This window comes from Schistocerca nitens, chromosome 9 (genome assembly GCF_023898315.1).
Source record: "Schistocerca nitens isolate TAMUIC-IGC-003100 chromosome 9, iqSchNite1.1, whole genome shotgun sequence".
NCBI classification, from domain to species: Eukaryota; Metazoa; Arthropoda; class Insecta; order Orthoptera; family Acrididae; genus Schistocerca; species Schistocerca nitens.
The window spans coordinates 452,058,933-452,072,514 of NC_064622.1; the positions used below are offsets into that span (position 1 = coordinate 452,058,933).

Consider the following 13,582-nt stretch of genomic DNA (forward strand, 5'->3'; position numbering starts at 1 on the left):
AATCTCCACCTTCCTACACTCGCTAGACAGTGTGTCTAAGACATTCAGCCTGACCGGGTTGCCTCCAAACAAGTCTCCGACGATTGTTGAAGACATATGCAACACTCATCGATGAAAAGAACGTGGTGCCAATCCTGAGCGGTGCATTCGGCATGTTGTTGTGCCCATCTGTACCGTGCTGCATGATGTCGTGGTTGCAAAGATGGATCTCGCCATGGACGTCGATAGTGAAGTTGCGCATCATGCAGCGCATTGCGCACAGTTTTGAGTCGTAACACGACGTCCTGTGGCTGCACGAAAAGCGTTATTCAACATGGTGGTGTTACTGTCAGGGTCCCTCTGAGCCATAATCCGTAGGTAGCGGTCATCCACTGCAGCAGTAGCCCTTGGGCGGCCTGAGGGAGGAATGTCATCGACAGTTCCTGTCTCTCTTTACCTCCTCCATGTTCGAACAACATCGCTTGGTTCACTCCGAGATGCCTGGACACTTCCCTGGTTGAGAGCCCTTCCTGGCACAAAGCAACAATGCGGACGCGATCGAAACGCGGTATTGACCGTCTAGACATGGTTGAACTACAGATAACACGAGCCATGTACTTCCTTCCTGGTGGAATGACTTGAACTGATGGCTGTCGGACCCCCTCCGTCTAATAGACTCCTGCGTGGTTGTTTACATCTTTGGGCGGGTTTAGTGACATCTGTGAACAGTCAAAGGGACTGTATCTGTGATACAATGTCCACAGTCAAAGTCTATCTTCAGGAGTTCTGGGAACTGGGGTGATGCAAAACTTTTTTTGATGTGTGTATAACAACATGTTGTGTCACATTGCACGACATGACATTATGTATCATGTATCATGTTACTTTACTTCACGCGATGCATTATACTACATCACATGGGTACTAATACTGGCAAGTAAAAAAGTGCGAAGATGTTTTGATTTAACATAAATGTCTTTAAAACTGCCAGATAAGCCGGAAAGTTAGTTGCCTTGTTTTAAATCCCAACCTCTGCACAGGACAAATTCGCCTCTTTTGGTGCCACGACAGGAGCATTTTTCATTCTGGCAGATAACATTCGTACTTGTTTACTGTCAAAGAAATTTATTGTTCTATTCCTTTTTAATAAAAAGATATTAAAAGCCTGTGTTATTCAATACATTCCCGCTTGTTTCAGCAATTTTGTACCAACCATATTTCTTTTGTCATCAACGTTATATTCTCTTCAGATCACTCCATTGGTCACGCAAATCACGCCAACAACAATGGATAGAAGACGAAAGCTTCCTGTAATGCTAATGCTAAAGCGGAGAGGACGTGGAGTTCCTTTGATGGTTCACTGAAAGAGCGACCGCCAACAGAACACTAGTGAATTTGAGCCGAACACGACTGAATACAGTTCGCTCGCACTCATATACCGACCTTTTATGCTGCTGCGCGTTTGCTCCAACAAGAGGATCATGCCCAGTAAATCACTATGATAGCCAAAGTAACCCTCATGTTGACGGCAGCTCTACTTTAAACAAACAATACGAATGTACAGCTCAGCTACTCTCTGTGTCGATAGTTTCTTAAGCGTTGAATAAACATGGCTTTAAACCCGAGAATTATCGAAACTATCGTCCGCACGGAAAGCAGCCTAAAGCATTTTCATTACGTTCAGCAAAATTCTGCAAGCCCATCATAATAGCACAGTAGCCTCCAGTTTGTACTCGCCTTCAAATTTTTCGCAACGGCAGGTTTCTTGGAGAAGTCTGAGAAGTTTTTTGCACCTATTTGCGAGTTCATTTTCTGAACAAACCAGGAAACCTTACAAAAGTGGTTCAAGTGGCTCTGAGCACTATGGGACATAACTTCTGAGGTCATCAGTCCCCTAGAACTTAGAACTAATTAAACCTAACTAACCTAAGGACATCACACACATCCATGCCCGAGGCAGGATTCGGGTTTGACGCACAACAGAAACAAAAACTCTAAAAAATTGCTTTGAGGAGTGTTATTAAGTATAAAATATTTGAAGCATTTTGATATTAAGTATAAAATATTTGAAGCATTTTAACAGAGCCGCCAGCACTTGAGCGTGTAGTGCACAGGTCTTGTAAACATTACGTCGTTGATTCGATTCTCACTAGTAGCGCCCTGTTTAACTTTTATTTGATTTTTATATTCATTATCAAATAAATTTAATTAAAAATACTGAATCATTATTATTTATTAAAATAACATAATTCATTTTAAATGACTAATCACACGAGAAGAAACTAAAATTGATATGCAATGGCGAAATTCCTTGTTATTAAATTAAAAAAATTGTTTATACCGTACTGTTGGATACTAGAAATAAAATAGTATTTTATTTTCTGTTTGGTATTTCCCATTTCTCAACCAGTTTATTATGTATACTCGCATTGTCATGTGATTAGTAATTTAAAATAAAAAGACACGATTTTTATAAAAAAAAACATTTCCATTTGATAATAAATACATAAATCAAGTAAGAAAAGAAAGTTTCTGTCAGTGAGAATTGATATAACGACTTTAGAAGTCTCAGTTGCTGGTGACTATAGAAAACTGATGCGGTGTGTTGTAAATAACACCGTTTGGAAATATTCAGATCCTCAAAGGCCAGTTTTCTGAGGTTTTTCCAGAAATGAGCTTTACTATTTCTTCTTTCTTCAAATGTTTGGCATTTGCCGGATACACACTTTTGTTCAGTGCTTCAGTCATCTGTGGTTAGTATTTATTTTCTCTCCACCTCTTTCTTGCTCTAATTATTGATGTTTTGCCTATTTTTCGATAACAATTTAATTATTATTCTGAGAATTCTAATTTCATTCCTTCTTGTGACATGATCTCTCCATCTATTTCTATACCCCTTAATCTGTTCATTTATACTTGCCATGTATTTTCTTTCCTCATTCACCAATAAAAACATTTTATTCAGCAGAATAGATATTTTATTTCAGACAGTAAACTCTATCTGCTAATAGACACAGAAAAAAGGATTATTAATGTTAATATTTCTGAAATATATGATCTCCAATTTAGGTTTTTGTTCATGTTCTAAAGCAATTTCATAAATGTATGTAAATAGTAATCACACAATAATTTGTGGCATGTAACAATTTGCCACTGCCGACAAATAATTCTTTATGGTAAATTTTATGATAAGTCTCAAAATAGTTATTTTTCACAGTACATAAATACATTTCACATTTGACCACATGTCTCTTATCTTTGTATTGCAGCCATTTTGCATTTTGAAGCATTCCTTACCTCAACGAATTTTGGTGGTTTGCCGACAATGTAACATCTAACTTCTGAAATTGGTTGCTACACAACTCTACCTGTCTTTTTATTCATATATATCCTGCAGCATGTACATCTTCACTGTCAGAGAAACTGACTGTACAAGGACATCCTCTTCTCCTAACTAGTGGCACAACCTCTTAACATTCTTATTGCTCACCTGTCAGCTTCATCGACCTCAGCAGGACAATCTTTAGTCAAAAATGAGATTTCCCTCTTCGTAATCATATAATTCCGCAGTGCTGTCATAAAGAAGAGTTTCTAATTGCTCATCAGTTAATTATTCACGAATTGCTGCAGAGTGTAGAAATAACAGGTGTTTCAATACTCTATTATCGAAGACCAAATTGAAATTCGCAAATATGCATTATGACCTGAAGTCCACATATGAAGACCTTGAGAAAATGGTTTATTTTGTAGTAACGAACAAAATTACACCGATCTGAACTAATTCTCAACAACACGAATAGTTTCGAATGCTGTGTAAAAAACGCAGATTCTCAGTCTAATATGTAGGTGTGTTATGTTAACCGGGGACCTAGAAACGACGGAGAGGTTCCGTCCCTGCCGCAGCCGCAGTGGTCCACAACCCCACGACGACTACCGCAGTCCACTTCACCCCTCCGCTGCCCCACACCGAACCCAGGGTTATTGTGCGGTTCGGCCGCCCGCGGACCCCCCAGGGAACACCTCACACCAGACGAGTCTAACCCCTATGTTTGCGTGGTAGAGTAATGGTGGTGTACGCATACGTGGAGAACTTGTTTGCGCAGCAATCGCCGACATCGTGTAGCTGAGGCGGAATAAGGGGAACCAGCCCGCATTTGCCGAGGCAGATGGAAAGCCGCCTAAAAACCATCCACAGACTGGCCGGCACACCGGACCTCGCCACAAATCCGCCGGGCGGATTCGTGCCGGGGACCAGGCGCTGCTTCCCGCCCGGAAAGCCGTGCGTTAGACCGCACGGCCAACGGGGCGGGCCAATATGTAGGTGTAATAATTATTTAGATACCATTTAAATTTGCAGACGAAACCATTTTCTGCGTACAAACAGCTGTAAAGTAACACACCAATTGTTCTTTACAAGGCAACGTGCCCTGGTTTTGAAACTAAGAACTAGAAAGTTCACACTGGCAGACCGTCGTTCTATAGCCGGAAAAATGCGCCAGTTTGAGGAGAAAAATATTAATTTGCAGCTGTTATTTTCCAAGTTTCCCTGCCACGAAGTACCGACGGTGTTGCCATTGTTTTGTAAAACTAGATTAGGGATTTCTTTTCACACCTTTTCACTCACCTCATTAATGAATTTCACTCTTGGTACCTCATTTTCGTTTGTGAAGGGCATGGTATTTCCCAAGAAGTTGAATTGATTCAGTCTCTGTGTTTTCAAGTGTTTCTCACAATTTTGTTGGGGTTGACATCGTCGTGCTGCTTTATGATATCGATACCGGGGCACTGGCCTTCAAATCCTGAAAGTACACTACCGGCCATTAAAATTGCTACACCAAGAAGAAATGCAGATGATAAACGGGTATTCATTGGACAAATATATTATACTAGAACTGACATGTGATTACATTTTCACGCAATTTGGGTGGATAGATCATGAGAAATCAGTACCCAGAACAACAACCTCTGGCCGTAATAACGGCCTTGATTCGCCTGGGCATTGAGTCAACAGAGCTTGGGTAGCGTGTACAGGTACAGCTGCCCATGCAGCATCAACACGATACCACAGTTCGTCAAGAGTAGTGACTGGCGTATTGTGACGAGCCAGTTGCTCGGCCACCATTGACCAGACGTTTTCAATTGGTGAGAGATCCGGAGAATGTGCTGGCCAGGGTAGCAGTCGAAAATTTTCTGTATCCAGAAAGGCCCCGTACAGGACCTGCAACATGCGATCGTGCATTATCCTGCTTAAATGTAGGGTTTCGCAGGGATCAAATGAAGGGTAGAGCCACGGGTCGTATCACATCTGAAATGTAACGTCCACTGTTCAAAGTTCCGTCAATGCGAACAACAGGTGACCGAGACGTGTAACCAATGGCACCCGATACGATCACGCCGGTTGATACGCCAGTATGGCGATGACGAATACGAGCTTCCAATGTGCGTTCACCGCGATGTCGCCAAACACCGATGCGACCATCATGATGCTGTAAACAGAACCTGGATTCATCCGAAAAAATGACGTTTTGCCATTCGTGCACCCAAGTTCGTCGTCGAGTACACCATCGCAGGCTCTCCTGTCTGTGATGCAGCGTCAAAGGGTAACCTCAGCCATGGTCTCCGAGCTGATAGTCCATGTTGCTGCAAACGTCGTCGAACTGTTCGTGCAGATGGTTGTTGTCTTGCAAACGTCCCCATCTGTTGACTCAGGGATCCGTTACAGCCATGCGGATAAGATGCCTGTTATCTCGACTGCTAGTGATACGAGGCCGTTGGGATCCAGCACGGTGTTCCATATTACCCTCCTGAACCCACCGATTCCATATTCTGCTGACAGTCATTGGATGTCTACCAACGCGAGCAGCAATGTCGCGATACGATAAACCGCAATCGCGATAGGCTACAATCCGACCATTACCAAAGTCGGAAACGTGATGGTACGCATTTCTCCTCCCTACACGAGGCATCAGAACTACGTTTCACCAGGCAACGCCGGTCAACTGCTGTTTGTGTATGAGAAATCGCTTGGAAACTGTCCTCATGTCAGCACGTCTACGTGTCGCCAACCTTGTGAGAATGCTCTGGAAAGCTAATCATTTGCATATCACAGCATCTTCTTCCTGTCGGTTAAATTTCGCGTCTGTAGCACGTCATCTTGGTGATGTAGCAATTTTAATGGCCAGTAGTGTATGAAGATAGCCGAGGTCAAGTCCCGTAAGGTCGCCTAGTGAGGCGAAAATTGGTCTCCAGTCAGCGACGTTGATGAGAGCGCTTCTCGTGCTGGCCGCTGGTGACGGACGCTCAGGCTCGCCGTGGCTGCCTTACAGGAGCGCCGAGAGCTTCGAGTCGTACCTGTCGACGATGCCGTGGCTGGCGGTGGCCTACGAGGAGGCGGAGACGCGGCGCGAACTGGCGGCGCTGCTGCGCGTCCAGGGCATCCCGGCGCTGGTGCTGCTGCACGCCGGCGACGGCAGCGTCATCACCGACGACGGCCGCGCGCTCGTCAACGACGACCCGGACGGGCTGGTGAGTGACCTTGCAAACGAGATGCCACACGCTGTATCGAAGACGGAAAGAGCTCTCTACCAACTTTCGTGATCGTTCGGTTCACAGTATGCGAGACGAACATGACGTTAAAAACAACAACGTTTACCACATACGGGGAGAACTGGACGTCACGGTTTCTCTTTACTGCAGGATACGTTAACCTCGAAGTTTGCGTTGTTTATAAACACATAAAGCTCTGAATTCATGTAGACTGGGCTGTGAATAAGGGAGAAATTAAAGTGTTGGCAAGAACTATCTCTGAACTCTGGTGACGCAGTGGTTAGCACACTGGACTCGCATTCGGGAGGACGATGGTTCAATCCCGCATCCGGCCATCCTGATTTAGGTTTTCTGTGATTTCCCTAAATTGCTCCAGGCAAATGACGGGATGGTTGCTTTGAAAGGGCACGGCCGACTTCCTTCAAAACCTGATGAGACTGATGACCTCGCTGTTTGGTCTCTTCCCCCCAACAACCCAACACAACTTGTAGAACAAGATGTACCATTTTTTGTAATATGCCTCTATCAGCCGCAAAAGTGAGACGACTTACACAGATTTACAAGGGGGGAAAAAAAATAAAATGACTAGTTTCACGAGTTGCTTCATAATTGGAAATGATGCGTAGTAGTGGTGATGGTGGTGGTGGTGGTGGTGGTGGTGATGGTGGTGGTGGTAGTAGTAGTAGTAGTAGTAGTAGTAGTAGTAGTACTAGTAGTAGTAGTAGTAGCAGCAGCAGCTTTATTCATCTGTAGATCTCTTTTTACAAGGCTATAGGACATGTCAAAGTATTTACAAGTTTAGACCAATTCGTATACATATACATTTACAGACTTCTAGTTAGAGACACTAATTAGATTTACTCCTGGTATAGAATACTTCTTTTACAAATAACTTATTAAATAATGTAAAGCCACACTGTTCACTCATATCTATCAGTCACTGCACACACACACACACACACACACACACACACACACACACACACACACACACACACACACACACTGGCAATTACTGGGCCATTTTGTTTACTGCAACTTCCCATTTGCTGTCCTGAAAAACTGAGTCAGTATCCCTCTATAATGAATGAGATGTTGAGCTCAGAAAGAGGAAGAGGTGTTAGTATTATGCTATGCATAGCTTCAAAGTAAGTTTTTCTAGAAAAGGAAAAAAAAGCATTATTTATTTGTATAACCTTTTTTTTACCAAACCCCTTCTGTGTTTAATCTAAGTATTCCTTCAATGTATAAAATGTATTGCATAACAGGTACTTTTTAGCTGCCTTTTAAATAATTATATTTTTGCAATTTCTTTAATCTCTTTTGATAATTTATTAAGAAGTTTTATTCCTTGGTAGAAAACGCTGTTTTGAGTTTTATATTTATTCTCTCTTGGTAAATGTAAGTTGAGTCTAGCTCTTGTTCCATGGTCATCAACAGAGCTGTTTGTGAGTAATTACCATTGTTATTTTTGATGCGTACAACTGACTGGTGAATGTATTCACACAGACCAGTTAAAATCCCCAGTGTTTTGAACAGATCTTTACAATGAGCTCGACTACTCTTTTTGGTTATCATTCTTATGGCTCTTTTCTGGAGATTGAAAACTGAGTTCATAATATTTTGTGCATTTTTCCTCAAAAAAGACTGCCATAGCTATGAATTGAATGTACATATGAACAGTATATAACTAAAAGACTCTGCATGTTGCACGCTGATGATAGGATTCTACGGGCATAATGTGCTGATGACATTCTGTTTGCAAGTACCTTTGTGTATTCACACCACTTCAACTGAGAATCAATATTCATTCCTAGATATTTTGCATTCGTTACGCAATCTATAGAGGTGCCATCTACATTTACTTTAACATTGTCATTTTCCCTCTTCAAACTGAAATTCATGGAATTACTGTTATTTATGTTTAATGTCATTTTATTGCTTATTGACCAATCGTAAACTTCCTTGAGAGCTTCATTTGCTTTCTCTGCAAGGAGTTCTCTTGTTTTTTCACAGTGACTATAATGTTGCTTTCATCAGCGAAGACAATTTTTTCACCATGTGTAACCCTACTTGGAAAGTCATTGACGTGTATTAGGAATAGTATTGGTCCTAATATGCTATCTTGCAGAACTCCCATATTAATGTATTTTGGTTCTGATAAGTGTTTTACTAAATCTTTAGATCTATTTGAAGTATGTGTTATCCCTACTTTTTGTACCCTATCTGCTAGTTATGATCGAAAGCAGCCATTAACTACCCGTCTTATCCCTAATACTTCTCATTTATTTTATAGAATCTTGTGGTTGACTGTGTCAAAGACCTTAGAAAGATCAAAAAATATGCCTGTAACACACTCATGTTTGTCAAGAGCATCAAGTACAACTTTTGTGAATTCTATTATGGCTGACTCCGTATTTTTGACATCTTGGAAACCAAACTCTGATTTTTTTAAAAGATTGTATTTATTCAGGTAAGTCATTAATCTGTCTTTTGTAATTGCTTCTATTATTTTTGAAAATGGTGACTGCAGGGAAATGGTCCAGTAATTTTCTGTGTCTTCTGCATTACGTTTCTTAAGCAAAGGTACAACTCTTGCCTGTTTTAACTGCTCTGGAAATGTCCCTGATGTGAAGGATTCATTTATTATGATTAGTCATTCTAGCAGACAAATGAAAGCAGCAGCTTACTTATGTTATGTCCAATGAATGACAGCTGTTTCAAAAATTAAAATCTGTTGTGCCAATATTATGAAAAATGCCACATTGCAGGTTCAAGATGTACTTTAATCGAAGAAATTTTTGTTTGGCAAAGGAGCATGCTAAATGGAACAACAACCGATATCTTCAATCAGTGGTAATACACAGAAAATCAACATCCAAATTCTCACAAACAGTATGATTACATAACATTATTAACAAGCTAACTGCTGCACCATTCAGAGACCTCTTCAATATAATAATAACAAACATTTAGGTTCTGCCAGTCAACTTTTTGTAGCTGCAGCTATTCAGCATTTTCATTTACTTGTTATACATTGATACGCCATTATCTTGAATCCTTCTTGATTCATCAGTTTCATTTCATTAATTTCGAAGTCATGTTTTGGCAAGCACAGCACATCTCTTTGATATTCCACTTTCCCTTCCATTTCAAAAGAATATATTAAATGAATTTGCTACTTTTGGTCTGCTTGTAGCTCTTTCAGTAGCACCTGTATTTACTCTGCAGGTCTGGCTTTCAGAAGAACTGCTCATTAAATATGTGTAGTGAAAACATTGAGATTGACTGGATGCTGCTTTTGGTCACACTGAATTATTCTGGAAATTCCCCATTAAGGAAACCTCTTATCAGAAGTCTTCCGATGCAGACTCTTTCATGTATGATGTGACAGAGTCAATGCATCAGCCACACCCATATACAAATGCCAGTCTCCAGTCACTCTCCAGCTCCAACAGTTAAGAAGTATCACATTATGCTTCATGCATTTTCATAATACTGTGAAGAGCAATTTCAAATTTACCTGATATCCTGAATTGTGTTTTAGTGTAAACAATTTCCAGTTATTGTTACACTACCTTTCTGAACTATATTTCCCACCAAAGAGCCTAACCCAGAGGTAGAAAAGCTGAGGCCTGCACTTGGCTTAAAAATACTACTTACTTGCTGATTAACTGGGTTCATTCAGACACCCTCATTCCAGGTTACTAATTAGCAGTAATACTTATTTCAAATTCTTTTAACACTTTAATTTACCTTATCCCTGCACTGCCAGACTACTTATTAAGTTGTGGGTTTCTCTGAATACTCTTGTTTATAATAAAACTACTGACACTGTGGCAGCTAAAAGATCGATTAATTGTGTTTGACTGGTGAAGTACACTCCTGTATGTATAGACTATCTTTGTGCTGTTCTTGTTTGGTTTTTTGAGTGTTGTATCATGTTTTTTGTCTTTGATAAATAAAAGTGGTTTTTAGTGCATCTGAAATTAGTGTGGGTAGGTGATGTTATCCCTATAATCCTTTTCTTGTGCTATGTACAAATCACATCAAATTTTCGAGATTAGCTTCTTTTCTTCCAGTACTCTGTAGCACTGCCAAAAATTACCCATCGTTACTCAGATCTCCTGCTCACTAGGCAGATGCACTAACCACTATGCCACCCGGGGCATAGACGCTTCGCAAAACTACATGTACTACCCTAGCATGTCTCCCTCCTAATTCCAAATTCCCATCACACCTCAGCCCACTTGGTATTCCTCCTCAACTTCAACAGCATTGCTCTCCAACTGTATTGGATTAGCAGCTCACCACTGATTGAAAAGGGGGTCCTGGCTGAAACCCAGGCACAGGAGCTTTAATGATTTGAAACTATAAGATGCTAGTCCAACACATCTGGAGAGCCTTTGCAATGCTGTTTGAGTTTGGGGGGAACACCAAGTGGGGTGAGGCATGAATGGGGAATTTGGACTGAGGAGGGAGGCTTGCTTGTGTAGTCAGTGCATCTACCTAGTGTGCAGGAGGCTCAGATTTGAATCCAGGCCTTGGTACAAAGTTCCATTTGTCACTTTAGTCTGCGTATGTACATTATTTACAAAAGGCAATGAAAATTATTTATAAAAGATAATGTCAATATTACTTTAATGGGGAAGTTGTCTGCATTAAATAAATTTATTTATAAAGGCTACTTAACAAATGGTTATGTTTACTACAACAGAAATGAAGGTGAGGCAAGGTTAATCCATAACCAGTACCTTTAATCAAATTTGCATTTGAAATAACATTTTAAATCCCATTTACTGACCTGAATATGAGGGAGCAAGACCCAAGAGAACTCAAAATTCTGTTTACTTTTCACGTTCTTCAGAAGGTGGAGCTTAAGCTGTAATGAAAACAAATTTGTTAATATGCCACATGAGAGATTAAATATAACTTTTGTCTAACTCAATCACACTTGCTTAGTTTTTGTAGCTTTTTCATTTTTTTTGTTTTTTTCTTGTGATGATCCTTCTTTGAAAAAGGATTAAAGTACGAACTTTGCAGAGACTCAAATTTTGTAATGGAAATGATCTTATGATGAAGAGAAATTGATTGTACATTCATGACTGTACCTCTGGCCAGATTCCTATTCACACTGTCCCTTTTGTCCAGGAGAAAGGTCCTTGGAACATGGCTCTATAAAAATCAGAGCTCAGACATGGAGATAAAATATTGCATAAACAATACTAGCAACACTTTCATAAAAGTCACAAAAATTCCCATTAGTACAGACCTAAATCTAAATCTTAGAGTTCAATTTGTAAGATGTGATGCCTGACCTGCACTTCTATATGGCTCTGATGAATGGACATTAAATACACCAATAGCAAAGAATGAACGGGCATAGGCAGAGGGTGCACACTGACAACACACAATATCCTGTTGCACAGCATGCACTACAACATGACAGTCATAACCTTGGTGCTTGTTTCTCCGCACGTGCAATCTGGATTCTTTCCCCAGACACCAGTTTCTCAGAACTCAGCATGTGGGGAACTGGCACTACAACATGTTCTTGGTTCTCACTACCCACCTGGCCTAAATTTATGTTAATTTCTTTGGTTTCAGCATTTATTCACAGTAGCTATTCCTTTCTTAACTCCATTCTAGTTTTCTACCTCTTTCATTTTCTGACCTGTCTATTTTTTGCCATCCCCCTCCCACCCCTATCACATACAATGCCCTTAGCTTTTCACTCTTATTAACTTGTGCATGATGTTTTAGCAGTACTCTCTGCTTTTCATATTACCTTATCCTCCACCTTTAAGATTTTAGTTTTTCAAATCTTGCCCAGTGCTGTCCCCAACAATTAATCTTTCCTTCTTATTCTGTCTGGTAAGTCTCTCCTGACCCAGTGTTCTGGTGACTTTTCCGAACTCTACCCCTCTTCCTAAACCTCCCTTCATGCCTCTTCCTTCCTCTTCAACCCTTTTGCCAGGAGGAGGAGCCACTGTCTCCAAAAGGTTACATATGTAATACCTTCTTATGAGTGTTCACATGCTTCCGCTTGGTGAGTAGACTTTTATCTATCCAATTACATTATGTTTTCAAAAATTGATTTTTTTCCAAAAAGCATTAAAATGGTACTTTTTGAAACATGAATTTGTTAACACCACCACCTAAAAGATTAATATTGCTGCTTTTATTTGAAATAATCGATCTGACATCTTTCATACCTTTTTTTGTTGGAGCTCAAAGTTTTTCAGTCCAAAATTGGGTTTTTGTCCAGTGCTTCCTTGCTTCTATGCCATAATCCATCGAGCATACATTTACAGGGACAGATTAGGAAATGTTTCATATTCCTGATATTCTCCAGAATCACATATGTTGTCATATTCATTTGTCAGGCCCTGCTTGATTGGGTTTGCCTTAACTGGTGCCACACCAATTCTGGTGCTGTGGAGACTCCTCCAAATCTTCCATTTCATGTTCTCACCAGTAGTCATATACTGTAGTGGAGGGTAATCATTTGGAGTTTCAGTAAGTTCTTTGTTTGAGAATCTCTTGAGGGATTTGAGTCTTTCAAGTCCAGAGGAAATGCCAAATAAGGTATGGCATTTAGCATATGTATGCTTCAGCTTCTCACGAATTGGGTCTGTGAACTCAGCTATGCATCGTTTATTCAGCAGCATGGGTTTAATCTAAACAGTTATTAGTAGATGCTTTTCACTTAATCTTTAAGTTGGCCTGTTTGATATGTACAGATATGGACCACAGTGGGCAAGCATATTCTGCAATGCAGAAGCATAGTGCCTGATATTGGTTCTCAGCAGCTTTGGTGTAATTTCCTGTTTGCTGTTAGCCAATTTTTTCAGTATATTTCTTGCTGCGACTTTATGACGGGTCTTCTCACAGTGATGTTTGTATGCTGAAGACCAGTATACTATGACACCAGAGTATGTTGTTTATGTGTGTGTTCTAGCTTGATGCCATTCCAGCTTACATTCAGCTCTTGGTTTTCTTGTATTTGCAACTAAAGTACTTACATTAAGGCAAAGCAAAAATAGATTATCTATAG

At 40.4% G+C, this 13,582-nt stretch overlaps 1 protein-coding gene across 1 annotated transcript in view; it reads left to right on the plus strand.

Annotated features, from left to right (window-relative positions):
- Positions 1–13,582, plus strand: part of LOC126203881 (nucleoredoxin-like) — a 294,997-nt gene that overhangs the window by 265,097 nt on the left and 16,318 nt on the right. Inside the window, exon 3 of the mRNA XM_049938263.1 lies at positions 6,306–6,504. Coding sequence (XP_049794220.1) covers positions 6,340–6,504 — 165 coding nt within the window. The 5' untranslated portion in view covers positions 6,306–6,339. The remainder of the gene's footprint in view (positions 1–6,305; positions 6,505–13,582) is intronic.